The following is a 22,810-nucleotide window of genomic DNA, read 5'->3' on the forward strand; positions in this document are numbered from 1 at the left end:
CAACTATAATTTGCATTTGGGTGCTTTAAATCAGTCAGAAAGACAGAACATTAAGAATAGTATGGTTTTTATTTTCTGCAGCACTTTTATTGACAAGATTTTTTTCTTGTAAAGTTTGAAAATCTAACACTACCTGTCCACATAGAAGGGGAAACAAAACTTGGTCAAAGTCTGTAGAACTTCCTGTGGAGAGAAAAAGAGATAATTTATACATCTAATGGGACCAATAAATCTAACATTAACCACAGTATATAATCTCACAATTTTGCCCTGAAGAAATAGAAGACAGATGAAGAAATATTCGTTTTATCAATTACACGGAAGGAGTACCAGGCAGTCAATCATGTGAAATAATAAACATGATCAAACTTCATTAAAAATGAAAAATTAATCAAGATTCACACATGGGTAAGCAGCAGGAGCCATCCAGCAAAGCTCCAAAGGGAAGGAGGAGGTTGGGTTGTTGAGTGTTAACACCCCTCTGGGGACAATCTCTAGCCTGACCATATGGATCATAGTGAATAACACCAAACCACATGGGTTTGGCCTGGCAGGACCGCTTCTGCTGGCACAGCTTTTGCTTGTTACCTAGGAACAGGGGTCTGTGGGATTAGAAAATGCTTCCCAACATCAATAGGGGGAAAAAAAAAAAAAAAAAAAGATAAAGCCCATTGGTCTAATAGGAAATGTTAAAGAAAAATTGCATCTATCTATTAGTGAGAAAGCCTGAAGGGTGAATGGATTTTATCAGAATTGCTTATTTATACATTATACTTTAATAAAGAAAACAAAGCTTCAGCACTGCGTGAAGTTTTCATGTAATGTTTAATTATTAAAAATCTCATTCACTAAACAAAAGCATTGTCATGAAATTGGTAAAGATAGAAAGGTGTGTTACAAGATTTCCAACAACTCATAGGCAAAGAAATCTCACTTAAAAATATATATATTTATATCCTTTCAAAGCTATATAATTTCTTATCACAAAATCCACCACAAATGTTTATTAGTTTACTAACATTTTCCACATGCCCTTTCATTGCCTCTTCTCTTTCCCTTCATATTGGAATCTCAAAACTGGAAGATTTTTCTTTTTGCTTCAAACTGAAACAAGACTGCTTAAGGCAAATCATAGCTAATTTGATAAATAAAGGATCGATTTATAAATGAAGAACTTTGTGACCAATAATAATAAATTATCAGTGCCAACTGAATTGATGTTTCTCGCTTCATTTATTTTTAAAACCAATTCCCTCATTGAACAAATAAACCACATCAATCTAATAACCGATTCAATGAAGCAGAAAGCATATTGACTTCCCCTGTAAGAACATGTTCCTCCTACATAATTCAATTGAACATATCCCATTCTTTACTATAGCTTCAAGCTCAATTTTTCATATTGTACCCTTCCGGAGGTTTCTTGATAACTAAAAATGTGGTAAATTATAAACTAACAAGAATTCATATAGGGACTGATAAGGGAAATTTCCCTTCTTGGCATATGTTTGGTAAAAATATTTAGCATTTTTTTTTATGGAAGGATTTGTTGAAAAATTCAATGCTAAGCATTCAGCTCTCCCCCTTGGAATCTCAACAAAACACCTACAGAGAAACCACAGGTTCATGGTTGGCCCCAAGTTTTGAAAAATATTACGCATAAAATGTAACCTGTTGGTGGTATAAATAATATAGGGCTTTATTTATAAAATACTGTCCTGACTTTGCAATCTGATCCATGTAAATGGTTCCGTCTTTGTGCAGAGCCCTACTGTCTTCAAGGGACCTCCATGTGCAGATCTGATAGCAGGATCTGACCCTCCATTTGCTACCTTGCTTATGCATAAAAAGCCCCATGACTTCCAAATCTAAATCTTGCACATTTGCCCTAAATCTTACACAAAGCCCATATCCATTACATGAAGTATAGCAAACTGAAATGGAGTGATGATAGGTTCAAAACTACAATGGCAGGGGACTAGGCTGCCTGTATATTTATTGGCCTTATTAATTAATTTAAAAATTCTGCTTGGCATAATGACTGCATTTGCAAAACTACTATTTTTAAGCACAAGAACACTGCAAGGTTGCTAGAGGGAATTTTAATATACAGCAGTGTTAAAAGATAATAGGCCAGCCTTTTTAAACAGCTCATCATAGTTATCCTAATATGGTAGAATATATTGCTTTCTATTACCATGCTGAAATAAGATTTAATATTTGTTATACTTGCAAGTACAAATATCCACATAATAAAATAACACATTTGTAACATACACTTTACCATACTATCAGCATTGTGTTACTACAGGGGCAATGCAACACAAATAATTCAGAACCTAATTTGCACTTCTTTCTTGATATTGCATATCTTCCAAAGCACAGAATTAAAATTGAAATCTCACTTTTTAGAAAATGTGCCCAATCTGCATTGGCATATGTCATCATCATCCTTGTGTGGTTTTATAATAATAAATAATAATCTAACTCTTACAGCATTTTGAAGCCATAGATCTCAAGTTGGTTTACTGGCTATAAAGGATACATCCTGTTGCACATTACATAACATATGCATTTCCCTTAGTTTACAGTTTGGGGGTGAGGACTGCCCACTAACAGGTTTAAATTTAAAAATACACAGATAAACTCTTTAAAAAACATATCTTCATAATTAGTGAAGTTATCTAAAATAGTTTTGCATTCCTAAAACAATGGTTATCCAGATGCAAAGAGTAAGAACATTAAAAGAGTTTTCAAAATTTTGCTCTGAGTTACTTATTAATTACTGTACATTTATTAGTGTGTATTTTGTACATTGCTCTGTTTAAATGTCGGGAATGCTCATGTGAAAATAAATTCCCATAAGAGTTGTTTTGGGTGTATGACTATTTGTGGCAGAACCATATGAGGACCAAAATCTCTTTAAGATCCCACTAGGCTACTGTAAAAAGAGTATTAAGACAAAACTAACATTTTTTCTAATACTTGCTTTGCTTTATAATTTCTTTTAAGTTGACCCGCAAGGCAATAGAGGTGGTATCAATAGCCTTGTTTTCTTCCTCTACTTCCTCACGTCTATATTCTAATAGAAAAACTGCTTAAACATTTCCTTTTCCCTCCACAACAATCACCACCACCCAAGATCTAAAAAAAAATACAGACTGGATAAAATGTAAATGACTCAATAGCTGAAACCAAGGTCTCAAGGGCATCAGGTGCCAGTTTTCTGGATCAATTCCCAAGTATATATTTTCACAATTCTTTTTATATGCAGTTTGATTTTTAACATTTTAATGAGGAAAAAGTGCATCTATAGCAGCCAGTCACCACAGTTAAAGTGCAGGGCATGAACTGTGTCCCATGAGGGATTCAGCCTAGCTGTGTCACCACTGGCTTTAGGACATACACCACCTGGTTCCATGTCCCCAGGTTCCAACTCTTTTCATAATCAAAACACTGCTGACATTATCAACCCCATACGGTTTTTCAAAAATCCTCCCCAATCAATATAGCCTACACACAACTTATCGGAGACAACACAGAGCTCATTGATTAAGTTTGGTTTCAGAAGCAAAGTTTCAAAATAAATGAGACAAGGATACAGCACTCAGCCCTTTTGTACTACAGGACAATTTATGAAGGAGGCAGTCTCTGAACCTACCCCCAACCCAAGTAATACTTAAAGGTGTATGGGAAGTAAGGGTTATTAGACATTCAAACATGTATTTGTTCAATATACAGAGTCTATGCTTGTATTTTACACTATTCAATGTAGTAAGATGAAGTGTCTTATGTGCAATGAGTTGGAATTTGCTGACAAAAATACTTGTTTGATCACCTGTGAATTTAGCATATACTTACTGCATACTGTACATTGACTCTCACATTTTTTAAATCCTTATTTGTATGCTCACTTTTAACATTCCTTGCTTCTTGGCCAGGAGAGAAGGCAGGCAGCTCTCTGGCGGAAGGAACACTGACACTTCCCAGACTAGTATAGAGCACTCCAGCCTCCCTTTCAGCATTCAACTTCTCAACCATTAGATGACAAAGCCAGGTGAGGTTCTAAATTTATAATTTTATCCATCACAGTCCTATCTGGAAGGGAAACTTTGAAGGCTGAATTCAATTAAGTTAATTGGAATAATTAACAATGAGACTGAACATTTCATACAGGTTGTGTGCATATGCGCAGGGAAGGGGTTAGAAGAGAATCCTGCAAAGACAATCACAGGTAGCATAACTACCTTACATTTCTGTAGCGTCTTTTCCCAGAGTCATTGCTAAAGCTTTATAAACAGACCTAACTCCTTTATTTCCTCTGTTCAAATGAAATCTAAACAAAATTGTATTTTGTAGCTAAAAACCACCAAACTAATCTGCAGTGAGAAAACTGTGCTTTACTAACAGTCACTATGTCTTTACAACAGGATTAATGCTTTAGAAAATTTCAGGCAAGTTCTCAAGTGGTGTTAATACTGTTGAGAAAAAACATTCACAGATCAACACTTAAAAGGACACCACTGTAATGAACAAAACAACAAGGTGAAAGGAATTTCCAAGTTAATGTTGAAACTTTGTTTTTAAATTGCTACCCTGTGCTTACTCATTGAATGGGTCTCTGAGCAGTATGTGACGCTACATACTGGTACACCTCTACCCCGATATAACATGAATTCTGATATAATGCGGTAAAGCAGTGCTCCAGGGGGGCAGGGCTGCGCACTCCGGCGGATCAAACGTGGTCAGATTTTTTGGCTCCCGAGGACAGCATTATATCAAGGTAGAGGTGTACCATGTGTGCTGCACAAGCTGTAGTGATCTAAACAGGGATTTCAACATTAACTCTGTATTTCTTAGATTGTGTCAGGAAAGATTTTGATTAAACTTTTAAGTGGGATTATACATAAGGAGAGGGTGGAGACATAAAATAACACCAAATAATAGTGAAAAGGGCAGAGTGTGTTCAGTAACCAGGACAAACCATAGTGAAATTGCTAATGTCTAAAAAAAATTAAGGTAGATTTAATTAATGGATCATAATGGCTTTAATAAAATCATTATGTCTACCCAATACATTTGTATTGTGGTATCATGCACATGTAAACATCTCACCACAACAATTTCTAGTTATATTTATCTGAATTTAAAAACTTTTGAGAGATAAGTTTTAATACAACAGACCATTGGAACTCCATACATGGAACCATGCAAATCTCTCTTAGTTCCTGCCTCACTGATGAGTTACCTTGTTATTCTGGAGCATAACCAACCATACACAAGACCTCATGTTAAAATGCTTATCCATGACGTAGCTAATTAGAATACATTAATAGTTCAGATTTTTCTTTGTTCAAGTTATTTAATAAATACTAAACAGCATTTTCCATAATCTCTGTACAATACATACAGGAAAACCAGGTACGTACCCCATGGAGTTTATCATCTAAGATTCCTTCTGAACATCTGGCCCTGGCTACTCTCATGAGACACTGGGCTAGATGGACCATTGATCTGACCCAGTATGGCCATTCATATGTGGGAGGGATAGCTCAGTGGTTTGAGCATTGGCCTGCTAAACCCAGGGTTGTGAGTTCAATCCTTGAGGAGGCCACTTAGGACCAAGTACTGATTTTGCCCCAGATCCCTGCTAATGAAGGCAGGGGGCTGGACTCGATGACCTTTCAAGGTCTCTTCCAGTTCTAGGAGATAGGACGTCTCTATTAATGTATTTATTTATTTTTATTTATTCACAAAACAATGACTGGGGTTATGTAATCCTTCAAGTGGTATTGTGTTTTTTTCATTTCCACACTGCCCTCCTCAAGCCCCACTTCCGTCACGGCTATCTGTGGCTTTGCAGAAAAAGGGGTTTCAAGGATGAACTTGGGTGATCATTTTAGTGCAAAAACAGAGGAGACTGTTCCAGGCATAGGATAGGCCACTGAAAAAGGCACAGGGATGAATAGGAGATGGATACAAAGTTAAGTTAGGCAGTGGTTTGATTAAATAATCAGAAAACTAGAAAAAAATGAGAACAGAGGCATACAAGAAGGGAAGGGATGAAAGGTCATGAAAGTGAAGACGAGGAGCTTGAAACTCATGGAGAAAGGGAGTTGAGTCAGAAAAGGAAAGTGACATGGAGGAAGATGGTTAAGTTACCTATACTTAGATGGACTGAATGGGAGCCACGCGAGAGACCAGGGAGAAACAAGACACAAAAATTAAAGAGAGATATTACCCAAAGTGTGGGCAAGGGTTTAGCAGTGGGATGTAGAAAAAAGTATGGACATTTGAGATTATATAAAAAAGAAAAATTGGGGGGAAGGGGTGGATTTGGAGGTTGAAGGAGAATGAGTAAAATTAGACAAATATGACCTGTTACATGGGGAGGATAGTTGAGCCAGTGATAAAAAAGATAGGGAAGAGGAATGTATGAAATTCGGTTTTATCACATTGACCTTAAACCAGGATCAGATTTTGGCACGGTTGTCAGAGGTGCATACTGAACAGAGGAGAAAGAAGTTGGGAGCACAAAGATACTTTGCAAGTCATTCAGGCAGACATGGTAGCTGAAGCTATCAAAACAGATGAATTTCCCCCAGGCAATAAAGTGTAGAGGGAAAACAAGAGGGGTTCAAGGACAGATTGAGGGACACAGAAGAAGGAAAGAGGAGACACTATAAAACAGTTGGAATGACAGGAGTAGGAGGAGGAAAGCAAAGTGTCATGGAAGCTGAGGGAGGAGAATGTAATCAAGGAGGATGAGAACATGATCCCTGACTTTACCAAGAGGTGGCTGGTAGTTACGAGGTAGTTGTCATCCCCACCCTTCCCTAAGGATGAGAGACCTGGGTACCCTACAGATGACATATCAAGCGGATGGAGTGGTTCCAACAGTGCTGCCTCAGAAGGATTCTCAGGATCAGCTGGGAAGACCGACAAACTAACATCAGCGTTCCCGGTCAACATCAGCAACATAGAAGTGCAGGTCATGAAACACCAACTCCGCTGGGCTGGTCACTGGGTATGTATGCCTAACACTTGCCTCCCGAAGCAAGTACTCCTCTCTCCATTAAGTCAGGGAAGAAGGGCTCACGGAGGGCAGCGGAAGCACTTTAAAGACATACTGAAAGAACACCTTAAAAAGGGATGCATCAACCCAACAAACTGGGAGGACTTGGCGCGGAACAGAACACAGTGGCGCCACACCATACACCAAGCCACAGCTTACTTTGAGGAGAACGTGCTCATGAGACAGAGAAGTGACAAAAGAGAAAGAAAGGGCACAACAATCCAGCCAACAACTATGTCTCCTTCAAGATTACACCTGTCACTTCTGCAGGAAAATCTGCAGGGCACGAATTGGGCTCTTCAGCCATTTAAAAACCCACCAGTAAGTTATTAAATTGTATGCATTCATAGAATCGTAGAAGATTATGGTTGGAAGAGACTCAGGAGGTCATCTAGTCCAACCCCCTGCTCAAAGCAGGACCAATACCAACTAAATCATCCTAGCCAGGAATTTGTCAAGCCGGGCCTTAAAAACCTCTAAGGATGGAGATTCCACCACCTCCCTAGGTAACCTATTCCAGTGCTTCACCACCCTCCTAGTGAAATAGTGTTTCCTAATATCCAACCTAAAGCTCCCCCACAGCAACTTGAGACCATTGCTCCTTGTTCTGTCATCTGCCACCACTGAGAACAGCTGAGCACCATCCTCTTTGGAACTCTCCTTCAGATAGTTGAAGGCTGCTATCAAATCCCCCCTCACTCTTCTTTTCTGGAGACTAAACAAGCCCAGTTCCCTCAGCCTCTCCTCATAAGTCATGTGCTCCAACCCCCTGATCATTTTCATTGCCCTCTGCTGGACTCTCTCCAATTTATCCACATCCTTTCTGAAGTGGGGGGCACAAAACTGGATGCAATACTCCAGATGTGGCCCCACCAGTGCCGAATAGAGGGGAATAATCACTTCCCTCGATCTGCTGGTAATGCTCCTACTAATGCAGCCCAATATGCTGTTAGCCTTCTTGGCAATGAGGGCACACTGCTGACTCATATCCAGCTTCTCATCCACTGTAATCCCCAGGTCTTTTTCTGCAGAACTGCTGCTTAGCCAGTCGGCTCCCACCCTGTAGCAGTGCATGGGATTCTTTCTTCCTAAGTGCAGGATTCTGCACTTGTCCTTGTTGAACCTCATCAGATTTCTTTTGGCCCAATCCTCCAATTTGTCTAGGTCACTCTGGACCCTATCCCTACCCTCCAGTATATCTACCTCTCCCTGCAACTTGGTGTCATCTGCAAACTTGCTGAAGGTGTAATCTAGCCCAATGTCCAGATCAATAATAAAAATGTTGAATGACACCGGCCCCAGGACCAACCCCGGGGCACTCTGCTTGATACCGGCTGCCAACTAGACATCGAGCCATTGATCACTACCCGTTGAGCCCGACAATCTAGCCAGCTTTCTATCAACCTTATAGTCCATTCATCCAATCCATACTTTTTTTAACTTGCTGGCAAGAACACTGCGGGAGACCGTATCAAAAGTGTTGCTAAAGTCAAGATATATCACATCCACCACTTTCCCCATATCCACAGAGCCAGTTATCTCATCATAGAAGGCAATCAGGTTGGTCAGGCATGACTTGCCCTTGGTGAATCCATGTTGACTGTTCCTGATCACCTTCCTCTCCTCCAAGTGCTTCAAAATGGTTTCCTTGAGGACCTGCTCCATGATTTTTCCAAGGATTGAGGTGAGGCTGATCGGTCTGTAGTTCCCCGGGTTCTCCTTCTTCCCTTTTTTAAAGATGGGCACTACATTAGCCTTTTTCCAGTCATCCAGGACCTCCCCCAATCGCCACGAGTTTTCAAAGATAACGGCCAATGGCTCTGCAATCACTTCAGCCAATTCCCTCAGTACCCTCAGATGCATTAGATCTGGACCCATGGACTTTGCATGTCCAGCTTTTCTAAATAGTCCTTAACCTGTTCTTTTACCACTGAGGGCTGCTCACCTCCTCCTCATACTGTGTTGTCTAGGACAGCAGTGGGGGAGCTGACCTTGTCTGTGAAGACCAAGGCAAAAAAAGCATTGAATACTTCAGCTTTTTCCACATCATCTGTCACTAGGTTGCCTCCCCCATTCATTAAGGGTCCCACACTTTCCCTGACCTTTTCTTGTTGCTAACATACCTGTAGAAATTCTTCTTGTTACCCTTCACATCCCTTGCTAGCTGCAACTCCAGTTGTGTTTTGGCCTTCCTGATTACACCCCTGCATGCTCAAGCAATATTTTTATACTCCTCCCTAGTCATCTGACCAATTTTCCACTTCCTTTAAGCTTCCTTTTTGTGTTTAAGCTCACCAAAGATTTCACTGTTAAGCCAAGCTAGTCACCTGCCATATTTGCTATTCTTTCTGCACATCGGGATGGTTTGTTCCTGCATCCTCAATAAGGCTTCTTTAAAATACAGCCAGCTCTCCTGGACTCCTTTCCCCCTCATATTAGTCTCCCAGGAGATCCTGCCCATCTGTTCCCTAAGGGAGTCCAAGTCTGCTTTTCTGAAGTCCAGGGTCCGTATTTTGCTACTCTCCTTTCTTCCTTTTGTGAGGATCCTGAATTCAACCATCTCATGGTCACTGCTACCCAGGTTGCCACCCACTTCTACTTCCCCCTACCAATTCTTCCCTGTTTGTAAGCAGCAGGTCAAGAAGAGAATGGCCCCCGATTGGTTCCTCCAGTAGTTGCACCAGGAAGTTGTCCCCAACACTCTCCAAAAACTTCCTGGATTGTCTGTGCACTGCTGTATTGCTCTCCCAGCAGATGTCAGGGTGACTGAAATCCCCCATTGGAACCAGGGCCTGTGTTCTGGAAACTTCAGTTAATTGTCCGAAGAAAGCCTTGTCTACCTGGTCCGATGGTCTATGGCACATGCCCACCATGACATCACCCTTGTTGCTCTCGCTTCTAAACTTAACCCGAAGACTCTCAACAGGCTTTTCTCCAGTTTCATACTGGAGCTCTGAGCAAACATACCACTATCTTACATACAGTACATTCGACTGGAAACAAATTATCTTTTGCTAAAATGTTAAGAACAACACTTTACAAAGTGTCTGTTTAAAATGGACACAAAAGGGCAGTGACATATCAAAATTTCAGTTTAAAGAATATTCAGTCTTGTGAGCCAAGCTCATAATATGTGAAATTCAGTCACTTCCTAAACTTGAACACAGGAGGGTTAAATGGAGCTCAGCAAAGCTTATGTATTGGAGGTTTGAGACTTAATTTTTTTGCATTTGTTAGGGGGGTTATGTTTATTACATTATATAATGCACATGTCCCTTTCTGAAAGTTACATTATTTTGATTACAGATTGTTAATAATCGTAAATTAACAACATGTAATTATGTAGTTAAGTAAAAATTCAGATGCAATATTAGCATGTGAAGATGTACAAATTATTCTCAAACTAAGGGAAAACATGCTGCATCTGAAGGCTGGTATCACAGCCACAACGAAAACAGCAGCATATTTAGTTTACATTAGAAATAAACCACTGGCAAAATTTGGTTTTTAAGAGAAGTATTAAATGTAAACAACAGTATGAATGAAACTACATTTCTTTTGCCTTCCCCCTTTAAAAAGAAAAATCCCTGAAGATATTTGGGGGAAATTCCTTTGAAACATATTCCCCAGCCAACACTTTTTATGCCAAGTTTCAGCCTACAGTAACTTTTCACTGCATATGTTATAAACTTCTGAAAAGAGGGGCTTAAGTGAAAAACCTGACCAGGTTTATACATAGTAGCAATATTAAGCATCAAAAATAATTCTTCGGATAGAATACTAATTCTTGAATATTACAAAATTAGTAAACAGTCATGTTAAGAGCTTTTTCTGACAAATAGCAGCAATATTTGACTAGTAGCATTAATTTGATTAGCTTAACTTAGTAGTATTAAAACAATACGGTAATAAAAACAATATTCCAATATAACTTTACAGCAGGTGCTCATCCATTTCCTTAAAAACTTTTAAAAAAAATCCATTAATTCTTATCTCTTCATGCAATTAGAAAACAAGGGTAGGGAAGCTTTCTACATCTCCTTTTTTCCCTAGATGGTGATGGAGAAGGGGAAAAAGGGTACTGGAATGAAACAACAACACCATTTCAGTGGAGGTCATCATTTGCCCCCAGGATGGTGCTATAAAAAATAACCCAAAACCTCAGATAGAGAAAAGAGCACTGAAATAAAAAATGTTCTGTAAGCATCTTAAGAGCTCTTAATATTTAAATATTTTACACTCACAAAAAATGTGCACATATGGGCAACTTTTCTGCTTGCATTAGTAAAACAAAAATCTTTCATTATCAAGCTCAAAATCCTTGAATTTTTTAAACTTAATTGTGCCTCTGTTTCTTAGAATTCACACCCCAAGGCCAAAGCTTTCCTGCCACCAGTCCTTCAAATCTGACTTGGACATTACACGGAAGGAGGCTCCAAGCCTCCCTGAGGTCTCGCTCCTTTTACAACATACGCAAAAGCAGTAGATAATGGGCCTATGCTGAATTCACTGCTCTACACAACTCCTCCTGGGACACAGGCCTAGCAGATGTGATAAAAACTGTGTCAGAGAAGTAGCTGTAGTTTGTGCCTTAATGACAACTTAAAACTCTAAACTAATAGAACAAAAAAAAAAATGGCTATTACTTTTCTCATTAACACCAACCTGAGAGTAACACTGAGCTAAAACATTTTAGCAGCTCTTCCCACAGACTTCACACTGCCATCACCCAAATAAATAATGTTCTAAATTAAAAACAAAAATCTTTGCTAAGAATCTGTTCTTGGCACATGATAAAAATAAATCCTAACACAGATTATACAAAGGTTTACATCTGTCCAGGGGATGTTCTACTCTTTTTTCAATTTTAAATTATGAAAAGAAGTTGAAGAATTATATCTAAAATAACAACAAATTTACAAAGATCAAATCCACTTCTGTTGTAACCACAGGAGTGAATACATTGATATCGATGAGCAATATCAATATGAACAGCTAACTGTGTAAAAATTGCCATTATATTAAATCATAAATACAGTTTTGAGATTTAGAAACTAAGGTTAAGAATTTTCCAGCTTTGAATTTGGAAGAATTTATGTGAAAACTGTTAACTGAGGGGATATAACTATTCGCTTCTAGGACTATATGATTTTTGTCATTTACAAAGGCTAATTTAATTATACAGTAACAAAAATATAGATTTAAATGTATACTTTGGATAATATTTGCTAAATGATATAATTTTGCCTTCAGATGATTGGTTCTTTTAAATGCCGTCTCAAATGCTCTATTCAGCCACAATGACATACCCACTTAATCAGCTATCATTGTTCTCTGAGGCAGGACTTTGTTGTCAAGACAAGCACTGAAACCTTTAAAAAAATTTCAGAACTTGCATAAGAAAAAAAGTGATCTTCGTCAAACAAAGACAAATTTATGCAAATCTTTTATAAACATTCACAAACATTTATTTAGCTTTTGAAATGTTGGCCTCATTTGAGAGCATGAAAATGAGGGGGAAGTAGGAAGATGCAAAGGACAGCTTAGAGGCTGGCACACTACATAAATATTCAGAAGGAAGATTATAGGATTCATGTTAGGCTGTCTTAGGTTTCTCCAAAGTCCACATAGAATACCAAAGAACAAAACTAACGAGAAGTAGAGCAGATGTTAGACAATGCAGCAGCCCTCTTTTCCTCTCTCACTTGGCTATACTTGGGCGCTTTCATTTTTCCTTTCAATATGGTTAGGTCATTCAAGGATTCTCCTATAGACCCTGTATTGTGGCTACAGAGCTATAAGCTGGACCTCTGTCAGCTTTCCAAAAGTTTCCAATGAAAAGGCATTATGCAAATTCTACCTCTCTTACCCTCTTTCAGGAGGAAAAAAAGCCTCCAGTATGTAGTCATTGGAGTATTGGAAGTCCCAGCCTTCATTTCTGTATGGCTGTGTTTGCCTTAGGGCCATGCTGCTTGTTTTGACAGTGGATGCCCCTAGATAGTTGGGATTAGTCGAGCTTGTTTAGATAAACTTGAAATCAAGGCCTTCTCTAGGTAGACAGCTAGATGTAGCTACTGAGTTTCCAGCTGCCTTCCTCTTTCATCCCAAAACAACTGCAGATTCACAGTAGCTATCACAGCCACAGGCTATGTCACATACATAAGTACAAAATTAAAGGCTGCTAAAAGAAGCCTTTGTAAGTCTTAGTGCTAAAATAAGGAATCTGTACTGCATAGTTTATACAAATTATTCAAGAAGCACCAGTAAGGCATTGCAAAGGTTAGTTAACAAGACATGTTCATAAAAGACAAACCTGTTTAAATAAATGGGAAAGATTTTGTTTTGTTAATTTATCACCACCACCCACTGCCCAACATTTTTGTATATTATTTATTATAAAAGGGTAATTGCTAAAACATTTTCAAATATTTATTCTATTTATCTAACAAGAAACCTTATGCTGATCTATGACATGATTCGAGAATGCTATTTATTACAGTTAGATTTGGGCTTTAGGTCAGATTTTCTTAGAGATTAGGGCTGGTTTTTTTTTAAACTATCTGAATTGATTCTAATGAAGACATGCCATATTCAGACGTTTCAAAATCGTATGAAGAATTGATTCATATGAATGGAGGGTGTGACGTTGAGCAGTCTATATGGGGGATATATAAATATGATAAGTGAATATAATGTAACGAATAGTTTTATAAAAACATAAGTGAATATAATGTAACTGGAATATGCTTCATGCAAAAGGTCTTTTGTAAGGTATCATTACAAAGCTTATAATCTACTGAGTGTGATCATCCTATTTGTATAAATGTACCACTCTTATATTTTATATTTCTAGTTTTAGATACAACTCTGAGGGCCTATTGTAATTATGCAAAGTGTGGGCCATTATTGGTGGTTTAGAATCTTGATGACTCCCATTAACCAGGACCATTGTATGCAGATAGCTGTGTTTACCTGTTAGTCTTCCTGTATATGTGTGTGCTGGCAAGTGGGTAATGAAGTTTTGCAGTGACATGTGATCATGTCACCTGCACTGGAATCCATCTTTAACCTGGTGCTTTTCCAGTGACAGGGGGGTGGAAACCCAGAAGGACAAAGGGTTCCCGCCTTATGCAAAAGATATATAAAGGGGTGGAACAGAACAAAGAGAGGGAGAGGAAGAGCCATCATGAAGAATCCCCGAGCTACCACCTGAGCTGGAACAAGAGCTGTACCAGGGGAAAGAATTGTACCCAGGCCTGGAAGGTGTCCAGTCTGAGGAAAAAAAAAAAAAAACTTACTGAAGCATCTCTAAGGATGAGATTATCTGTATTTAGTTTGATTAGACATAGATTTGCGCATTTTATTTTACTTTGCTTGGTGACTTACTTTGTTCTGTCTGTTACTACTTGAAACCACATAAATCCTACGTGTATTTCTGTATTTAATAAAATCACTTTTTCCTTATTAATTAACTCAGAGTCTGTATTAATACCTGGGGGAGCAAACAACTGTGCATATCTCTCTATCAGTGTTATAGAGGGCGAACAATTTATGAGTTTACCCTGTATAAGCGTTATACAGGGTAAAATGGATTTATTTGGGTTTAGACCCCATTGAGAGTTGGGCATCTGAGTGCTAAAGACAAGCACACTTCTGTGAGCTGTTTTCAGGGAAACCTGCAGCTTTGGGGCAAGTAATTCAGACCCTGGGTCTTTGTTGGAGCAGACGGGAGTGTCTGGCTCAGCAAGACAGGGTGCTGGAGTCCTGAGCTGGCAGGGAAAACAGGAGCAGAGATAGTCTTGGTACATTAGGTGGCAGCTCCCAAGGGGGGTTTTGTGATCCAACCCATCACAGAAGGTATCAAAAGAAAAAAGGTAAACCTCAGAACTAAACAAAAAATGAGATACTAGCAGCATTGCGCTAATTATTTAAGAATGTAATAATCCAGTTGTTGTAGTTTTGTAATTTACCCAATAAGAATCTCATTTGTCATGGAAATATATATGCCCACTAGTCTTCATATACTTTTGTACAGTACCTCGCACACAACAGGCTTCCAATCCTGACTGGGGTCTCCAAGAACTATTATAATACAAGAACTAATCATAGACACATAGACTGAGGCCAGAAGGGACCATCATGATCATCAAGTCTGACCTCCTGCACATTGCAGGCCACAGAACCTCACCCACTCACTCCTGTAACAGACCCATAACCTCTGGCTGAGTTACTGAAGACCTCAAATCATGATTTGAAGACTTCAAGTTACAGAGAATTCACCATTTACACTAGTTTAAACCTGGAAGTCACCCATGCCCCATGCTGCAGAGGAAGGCGAAAAACCTCTGCCAATCTAACCTGAGGGAAAATTCCTTCCCAATCCCATATATGGTGATCAGTTAGACCCTGAGCATGTGGACAAGCCCCACCAGCAAGACACCTACAAAAGAATTCTCTGTGATAACTCAGAGCCCTTCCCATCTAGCATCCCACCACTGGCTGTTGGAGATATTTGCTGCTAGCAGTCGCAGATCAGTTACATGCCATTGTAGGCAGTCTCATCATACCATCCTCTCCATAAACTTATCAAGCTCAGTCTTGAAACAAGTTAGTCTCCACCCTCCTCCGCCCCCGCCCCCCACTGCCTACAGACCAAGGAAAGCTTAAGAGCACATGGATCCAGCATGGTGGGATCCAAATACAGCAGCCAGGTGAGCTTCCAGCAGGAGGAGCAATACAGGGCAGTGATACTTCACTTGTATATACCTAGAACAATGCTATCAGATATCAGAAATGGAATAGGTTTTGGCAGCTGTGCCTTCAAATTGCTCCAGTAATGATCAGGTTCCGTCTAGCTGCTTGAGAAACACACACATAGCACTTCTATATCACTTTACAAATATCAACTAATCAATCTGCATAACATCCCTGTATCACAATCCTCATTATACAGATGAGAAAATGGAGACAGCAAGGCTAAGTGACTTGCCCAAGGGAGACCTATAGTAAAATTCAGGAGTGCCTGTTCTCAGTGTTATGTTCACATCACACGTCAGGATTCTCTACAGGAGGAAGGAATTGAATCCTTTCAGTATTCTCACCTGATGCAACCAACAGAAAAGTAGAACTTCCCCACTGTCAAACTTTCTGAAAGTGAAAGTTCTGCTGTTCCCCTGTAAAACTGCAGGTGTGAGAGAGAGAGAGAGAGAGAGAGAGAGAGAGAGAGAGAGTGTGTGTGTGTGTGTGTGTGTGTGTGTGTGTGTAGGGAGAGCTTATTTGCTAATATTCACTCATCAATTTTGAGATATTCAGGTATGGGGTAAAATAACCAGTTAGGAGATGATTTTTTTATTATTATTATTCTGGATGCTCCATTAACAGTTTCTTAAAAATAATCATTAATTGCCATGCACAATCTTTACTGAAGACAAGACATTTAACATGTTTGAAGCTGGTGCATTTAAAACAACATAAGTGTAGATATTGTCTACAAAGAGTTTTTAAATATTGCACTGAGGTGAATGCTCGAAGTATATAGAAAATCTTGTAAAAACCTTAAACTTCTCTACTTGTAAGACAGTTATCAGCATGGGCCCTGTCTCTAATTTTTTTTCTCTCTCGCTCATGCCACCAGTTTCAAATTCTGAGTGTGCATCCCAGAGGCCTGTGGAAACTTTAATATGAGTATCAATGAATCTACCAGCACACCTTTCCTTTCCCTTTCTTTTTTACAAGTAAAAATTAACAATATTAACACATGAACGGTCATACTGTACATACACAGATGTATTAAGTGATAGAACTTACAACAGTACATATGTGTATAGAAGCCCAGTGATGGTTGTTGTGGAAAACCATTTAATTTTCTGACAATTACATATGTAAAACATCAAGCCTAATGTTGCAGGAACAAAGTTTGACTTGTGTCACACTTTTAAGATAGCAAGCTAATGAAAAGGTACGATTTGTTCAAAATGTGCACAATAACACTCTGCTGCTAGATCCCATCCTGAGTCCCTGCTCTAACTGATAAGAGCATATTCTGATATTTACTACTCATATCATATCCCCATTACTAGAACTGACTTTTCCATGTCTTGATGACAGACTATTCTGCGTAATATTCTACCCTTAGGACCTCTGAAATTGCATGTAGATGATAGAGATTTGATGATCATGGAATCTTGATCCCACTGAAATGAATGGTAAAAAACTCCAACTTACTTCAGTGGGAACAGGATTTCACCCCATAATTTTAAAATGTGGCATCACTTTCAATATTCGCTCCAGAAGACATGAATACAAAGACCTTAACACAGGGAAGAAGAAAAATCCAAGGGTAGTGATGCCTATCCTCCATATAAATGCCTCACATGAAACCCTATTTGCAAAACACAAGACCCCAGAAGGTGCTGCCCCATGCATTAATGGATGGTAGACTTCAAAAATGTCCTGCCACCCTGAATGCCACTGCAGCTATTGCAGGAAACAGCCAATCTCTGGATTTTGGCTTAATTCCTCCTGAAGTCATTACCTGAACTTCAGCACCTGACTAACCTGACCACTAGAGGACTGTCAACAGCTTTCCTGTGCTCCACCATGTCTCATCGTCATCCTCCTATTCAGTGACAGTACCCCTCCGCTATGCTAGTTCCTTTCTCATCTCAACCTCCCTGTCTCTTTCCCTCATTTTTACTCTTCTCTAACACTGATTCCAAGGGCATTAGTGATTAGTTCCTTTCCCTATCTCTCACAAAATCCCTTATCTTATAAATTATCGATAAAAGTTATTTAAAAAATATTTAAAGAAACTGTATGTACATGTACAATCTCACTAGAAACATTAATATATCTGCACAGAAGATCTGAATTATCACAGCACCACTCTATTGTAACCTGTTTTGTTTGTTCCTTTTCATTGAATGATGTCTTAACGTTAGACTGAAACCTCTTCAGGCACAGTGTATTTTATGTGTCTGGATAGTGCCTGGCACACTTCTGGGTGCTCAATTAATGAAGGATGATACTTTTATTCTCCAATTGCTATTTGACCTGCACTGCATAAATTGAAACACACATTCAGGGAAACGAGAGACTGCTGATATAGTAATATTTTAGGAGTGGTCAAAGTAACTAAATAATCCCCCAAAACCTCATTTTCTCCTTTTAGCAGTGTACATAGTTGACTGTAGCGAAATGTGATTATGTGACTGCTGCAAGTATTCATAGAATCATAGACTTTAAGGTCAGAAGGGACCATTATGATCGTCTAGTCTGACCTAGTATTCATTCTAGAGAGACTGTTCCTTGTTGGTGATAAGCTTAGGAAGACTTATAACAATATAGTGTGTGAAGATTGCCTAATTACAGCACCTTCAGGGAATCTTTCACTCAGGCATCGCATTTTTATCCATTTACTCATTTTAGAAAGGACAGAAATATTTTGTTGCCTGCCCTTTCAACTAGCTCCTTCATGTGTCACTGCAAAGTTCTTTACCACAACCACTAATTCTGGAATCACAAAATGAAGATTCTCCATAACTTGAATGGCAGAGGCTGAGCCACAAGTCACAGCTAAGTCACACAAGCTAACAAACACCCCAATATACAGGTGGAAAAAGCTGTGGGATGGACAGTTAGTGTATGATCACAGATATCCATCTAGATCAAAGTCAGAAGGATGGCTTCAAATACAGCTTTGGCCTGCACCAATTCACAGTTTAAGAAAGTAGTTTATTTTTAAAGTCAATCCACCATGTTCATATTAAAACTGATCTATATTAAACTAAGCTACTGTCTTACTCCTGTCTGACATGGTTTTACATATGAGAAAGGCAGAGAACATGTGATTGGGGAGACAAATTTCTAACATCAACTCTCTGACCTTGGCCAAGTCAACTACACCGCTACCCTGATAGAATGCTGTCCTCGGGAGCCAAAAAATCTTACCACGTTATAGGTGAAACCGCATTATATCAGACTTGCTTTGATCCACAGGAGCGTGCAGCCCCACCCCCGCCCGGAGCGCTGCTTTACGCGTTATATCCGAATTCGTGTTATATCGGGTCGCATTATATCGGGGTCATGGTGTACCTGAAAAAACTCAGTTTTCCTACATATAATAGGTGTTGTGATGGTAAAATCACTTTGAAAATATAAACCTCTCATTAAAACTAGTTTTTTAAAACAGATTTGTACATAAGACGACTTGGATTGGGGCCTTTGGGTACCACCATAACGTAAATGATTAGTAACAACAATCATCATCATCATTATAATAGAGAAAATCTCTTAATCAGACAATTTGTATCAAAGGTTATCAAAATCAATGAGTATTTTTAAATCTATTGATTTAAACTAGTTAGCCACACAACAGATGCCAATTACACTGACATGAGGTGCCCATTATTTGGTATGCCAAATTAGACCCATATCCATCAGACTGTTGGATGGTTGAACTTTCTTGCTAATTTAAAAAGTTAACAGTTATGATTTCAGCCATACAGAAATCAGTCTCTTCTTATCGGTATAGTAAAAACTTTTTTAAAATGGGCTGCTTTGAATAAGCTGATTCCATGCTAGTCTGCAGCATTGCCGTTTAGCCACAAACATGTTCAACAGGAGATGGGGAAAAATTTATTTCATGGATTCACAACATAATTCGAGATACTGAAAAAGAACATTACTGGAATAACATCATCTAACTTGGAAAATACTGTCTTAGCTTAAGGTGAACATTTTATGGTTTTATCAATAAACTTAACAGAATTATAATGATTCCTCACTTTAAGCCTGAACCCACAACCTTTACTCACACAAGTGGTCTCATAGGACTTCAATGCAACTACCTGCACAAATAAGTGTTGGCAGGACAGGCTCTAAATTATTCACAGATCCATAGACTTTAAGGCCAGAAGGGATCATTATGATAATCTGGTCTGACTGCCTGCATAACACAGGCCATGAGAATTTTGACCAGTAGTGCCTGCAACCAGCCCAGTAACTTGTGGTTGAGTCAAAGCATATGTTTTAGAAAGACATTCAGTACTGATTTAAAGACTACAAGTGATGGAGGATATTCATTCTTTGGTAAGTTGTTCCAATGATAATTAACACCACTTAAAGATCTCCTCCTTGTTCTTAGCCCGTTTATCTAACTTCCAGCCATTGGTTCTTGTTACGCCTTTTTCCCCCCCCAACAGATTTAAGAGCCTGCACCTATCAGAAATCATTTCCTCATGTAGGTACTTACACACTGTAATAAAGATAAATAGACTGATTCTTAATTCTTTCAATGGAAGGCAGGATTTCTAGACCTTAAATCCTCCTTTTAGTTCTTTTCCGAATCCTTTCTAATTTTTCAACATCCTTTCTGAAGTGCAGCCAGCAGAACTGTATCCACTATTCCAGTAACGATGTCACGAATGCCACATATGGAGGGTAACAGCAGCCCTTACTCCGATTCAAAATACTCACATGCATTCAAAGACACGTTAGCCCTATTAACCATACCTTTGCACTCAGAGCTCATTTTCAGTTGGTTATCTTAGATAACCAACTAAACAAATGACAGAATACTTTTTTGAGCGTGTCCCAGACTTCTATGCTATTTGTTTTGATCCACATTAAGAAAATTGACTCCTACTGATGTACTGCTGTTATGCTATGGACAAACCCATCAGAAGGTTTTAGTTTCCACAGGGCTTACTATGACAAAGAGAAATTTGGAAGTTACTGTTTTACTTGAAATTCTGGCATCCACCAAAATTCCAGATGAACTACTCAAAGCAGTCTTTCTGCTAGCTCATTAATAAACTGTTCAGCAGATCTACTTACCTTTCAACATGTAAAATACTATAATCCTTTACTGTAAGTTCTATTTTTAAAATGGAGTTTTAATACCTTCAATATATTAAAAGAAACTAAGGGCTGGTCTACACTGGGGGCGGGGATCGATCTAAGATACACAACAGAAGTCGAAGTATCTAAGATCGAATTACCTGGGGTCCACACGGCGCGGGATCGATGGCTGCGGCTCCCCCGTCGACTGCGCTACCGCCGCTCACTCTGGTGGAGTTCCGAGTCGATGGTAAGCGTGTTCGGGGATCGATATATCGCGTCTTAACAAGACGCGACATATCGATCCTGGATAATTCGATTGCTACCCGCCGATATAGCGGGTAGTGAAGACGTACCCTCAGCTACAAAGCATCTTTTCTACGTACACCTTAAGTGCATTGCTTTGTTGTGTACTATAAGTGCATTTTAATTGTCATATGAAGTGTTGTAGGAGCCGTGTTGGACCCAGGATGTTAGAGAGATAAGGTGGGTGAGGTAGTATCTTTTATTGGACCAACATCTATTGGTGAGAGAGATACGCTTTCGAGCTTACACCAAGCTCTTCTTCAGGAGCTCTGTGTAAGTTTGAAAGCTTGTCTCTCTCACCAACAGAAGTTGGTCCAATAAAATATATTACACCTCACCCACCTTGTCTCAGTGCATTTTAACACACACAAACAAGTATACCATGAATTATTATTATTACTACTACTACAAAACATGCAAGGCTGTTACGAAACATTCAAGGTGGTTATTAGATTTAAAATGTTTCTGTATTCTTTATGTTTTTTGGTACTATTGCCATTAAGTAAATATTAAAGAAGCACATGAAAAGCACTATTAGTTTTGAAAGTACTCAGAAAAATTAAACTTCCCCAACATATTAGGTTAGGGGGAAGGTACTGAGAGGACAACTTGAAACATATGATCAGAGGAATACAGAGCAACAGAGATGGGGAGACAATGGGAAATCAGAGGAAAAAGTTTAATTACCATGAATAAGAGTTATCCTAAAACTCTATGAATTAAGAATATAACAGATTAAATCTATGGTTTTGGTTTGGGCAGATGTCTCTGAACTCAGACCCAAACTTCATGGTTCAGGTCTAGGTCTAAAGATATTCCTTCCGGGATTTCTTGGGACTTTAACAAACAAACCCAGCTTTGTCCTTGTGGCCTAAATTGTCTCGAGAGCACCTCAATGAAACAGCAGCCATATTATCGACATTAGGGGATGCATCATTGCTTATATTTTGATACAGAATATTAATGAAAATCACACTTGCCTTCTTAACACAAAGATTTTCATTCATGCTGCTGTTTTACCAATGTGTATTCAAGAGGGAGTGACTGTACATATAATTTAAATAACTCTCCATGTTAAGTTTACATGCATTCATTTAATAAGACTCCTTCTATGATGCAATATGATCAGTGTTTACAGTCTGAGGACTTTGCTATTTGCTTCTTGTGTGTTTGACAAATACTTTGTACTTTTCCTATTTACTATTATTAAGGCACAATGTAAGAAGAGATGAGCTTCAGAACTTCATCAGGTGCTTCCCTCTACATTTTTAAATGAACGCTTACTCAACCTTTCCAATTACATTTCTTAATCAATTTGCAATAAGGTAGCTCCTCCACTAAATTACTAATAAGGCAAGTTTTGCTATGAAGTATACATATGCACTAAGTATATGAAAACTTTCCAGTTAAGTGATTATAAGCAACTCAGCAACACTAATTTGGATTACAATCATCCCTATTTAAGGAACGTATTTGGTCCCTTTTAGCACACATGGGTTATGTGAGACGGAGGTTTATGCTTTATTTATGGCTAACACTATAAATATTCTCCAAATCAGAAATCTCATATAATGATTCAAAGAAAGGGCA

The 22,810-nt window shown here is 38.7% G+C and overlaps 1 protein-coding gene across 7 annotated transcripts in view; it reads right to left on the reverse strand.

The window, feature by feature from the left end:
* The window catches only part of DENND1A (DENN domain containing 1A), a 358,648-nt gene that overhangs the window by 257,281 nt on the left and 78,557 nt on the right, over positions 1–22,810 (reverse strand). For all 7 annotated transcript variants that reach the window (XM_034793394.1, XM_034793392.1, XM_034793396.1 and 4 more), the window contains exon 4: positions 134–183. In XM_034793394.1, the coding sequence (XP_034649285.1) occupies positions 134–183 (50 nt within the window). The remainder of the gene's footprint in view (positions 1–133; positions 184–22,810) is intronic.

This window comes from Trachemys scripta, chromosome 17, assembly GCF_013100865.1.
Source record: "Trachemys scripta elegans isolate TJP31775 chromosome 17, CAS_Tse_1.0, whole genome shotgun sequence".
Taxonomy (NCBI): Eukaryota; Metazoa; Chordata; order Testudines; family Emydidae; genus Trachemys; species Trachemys scripta.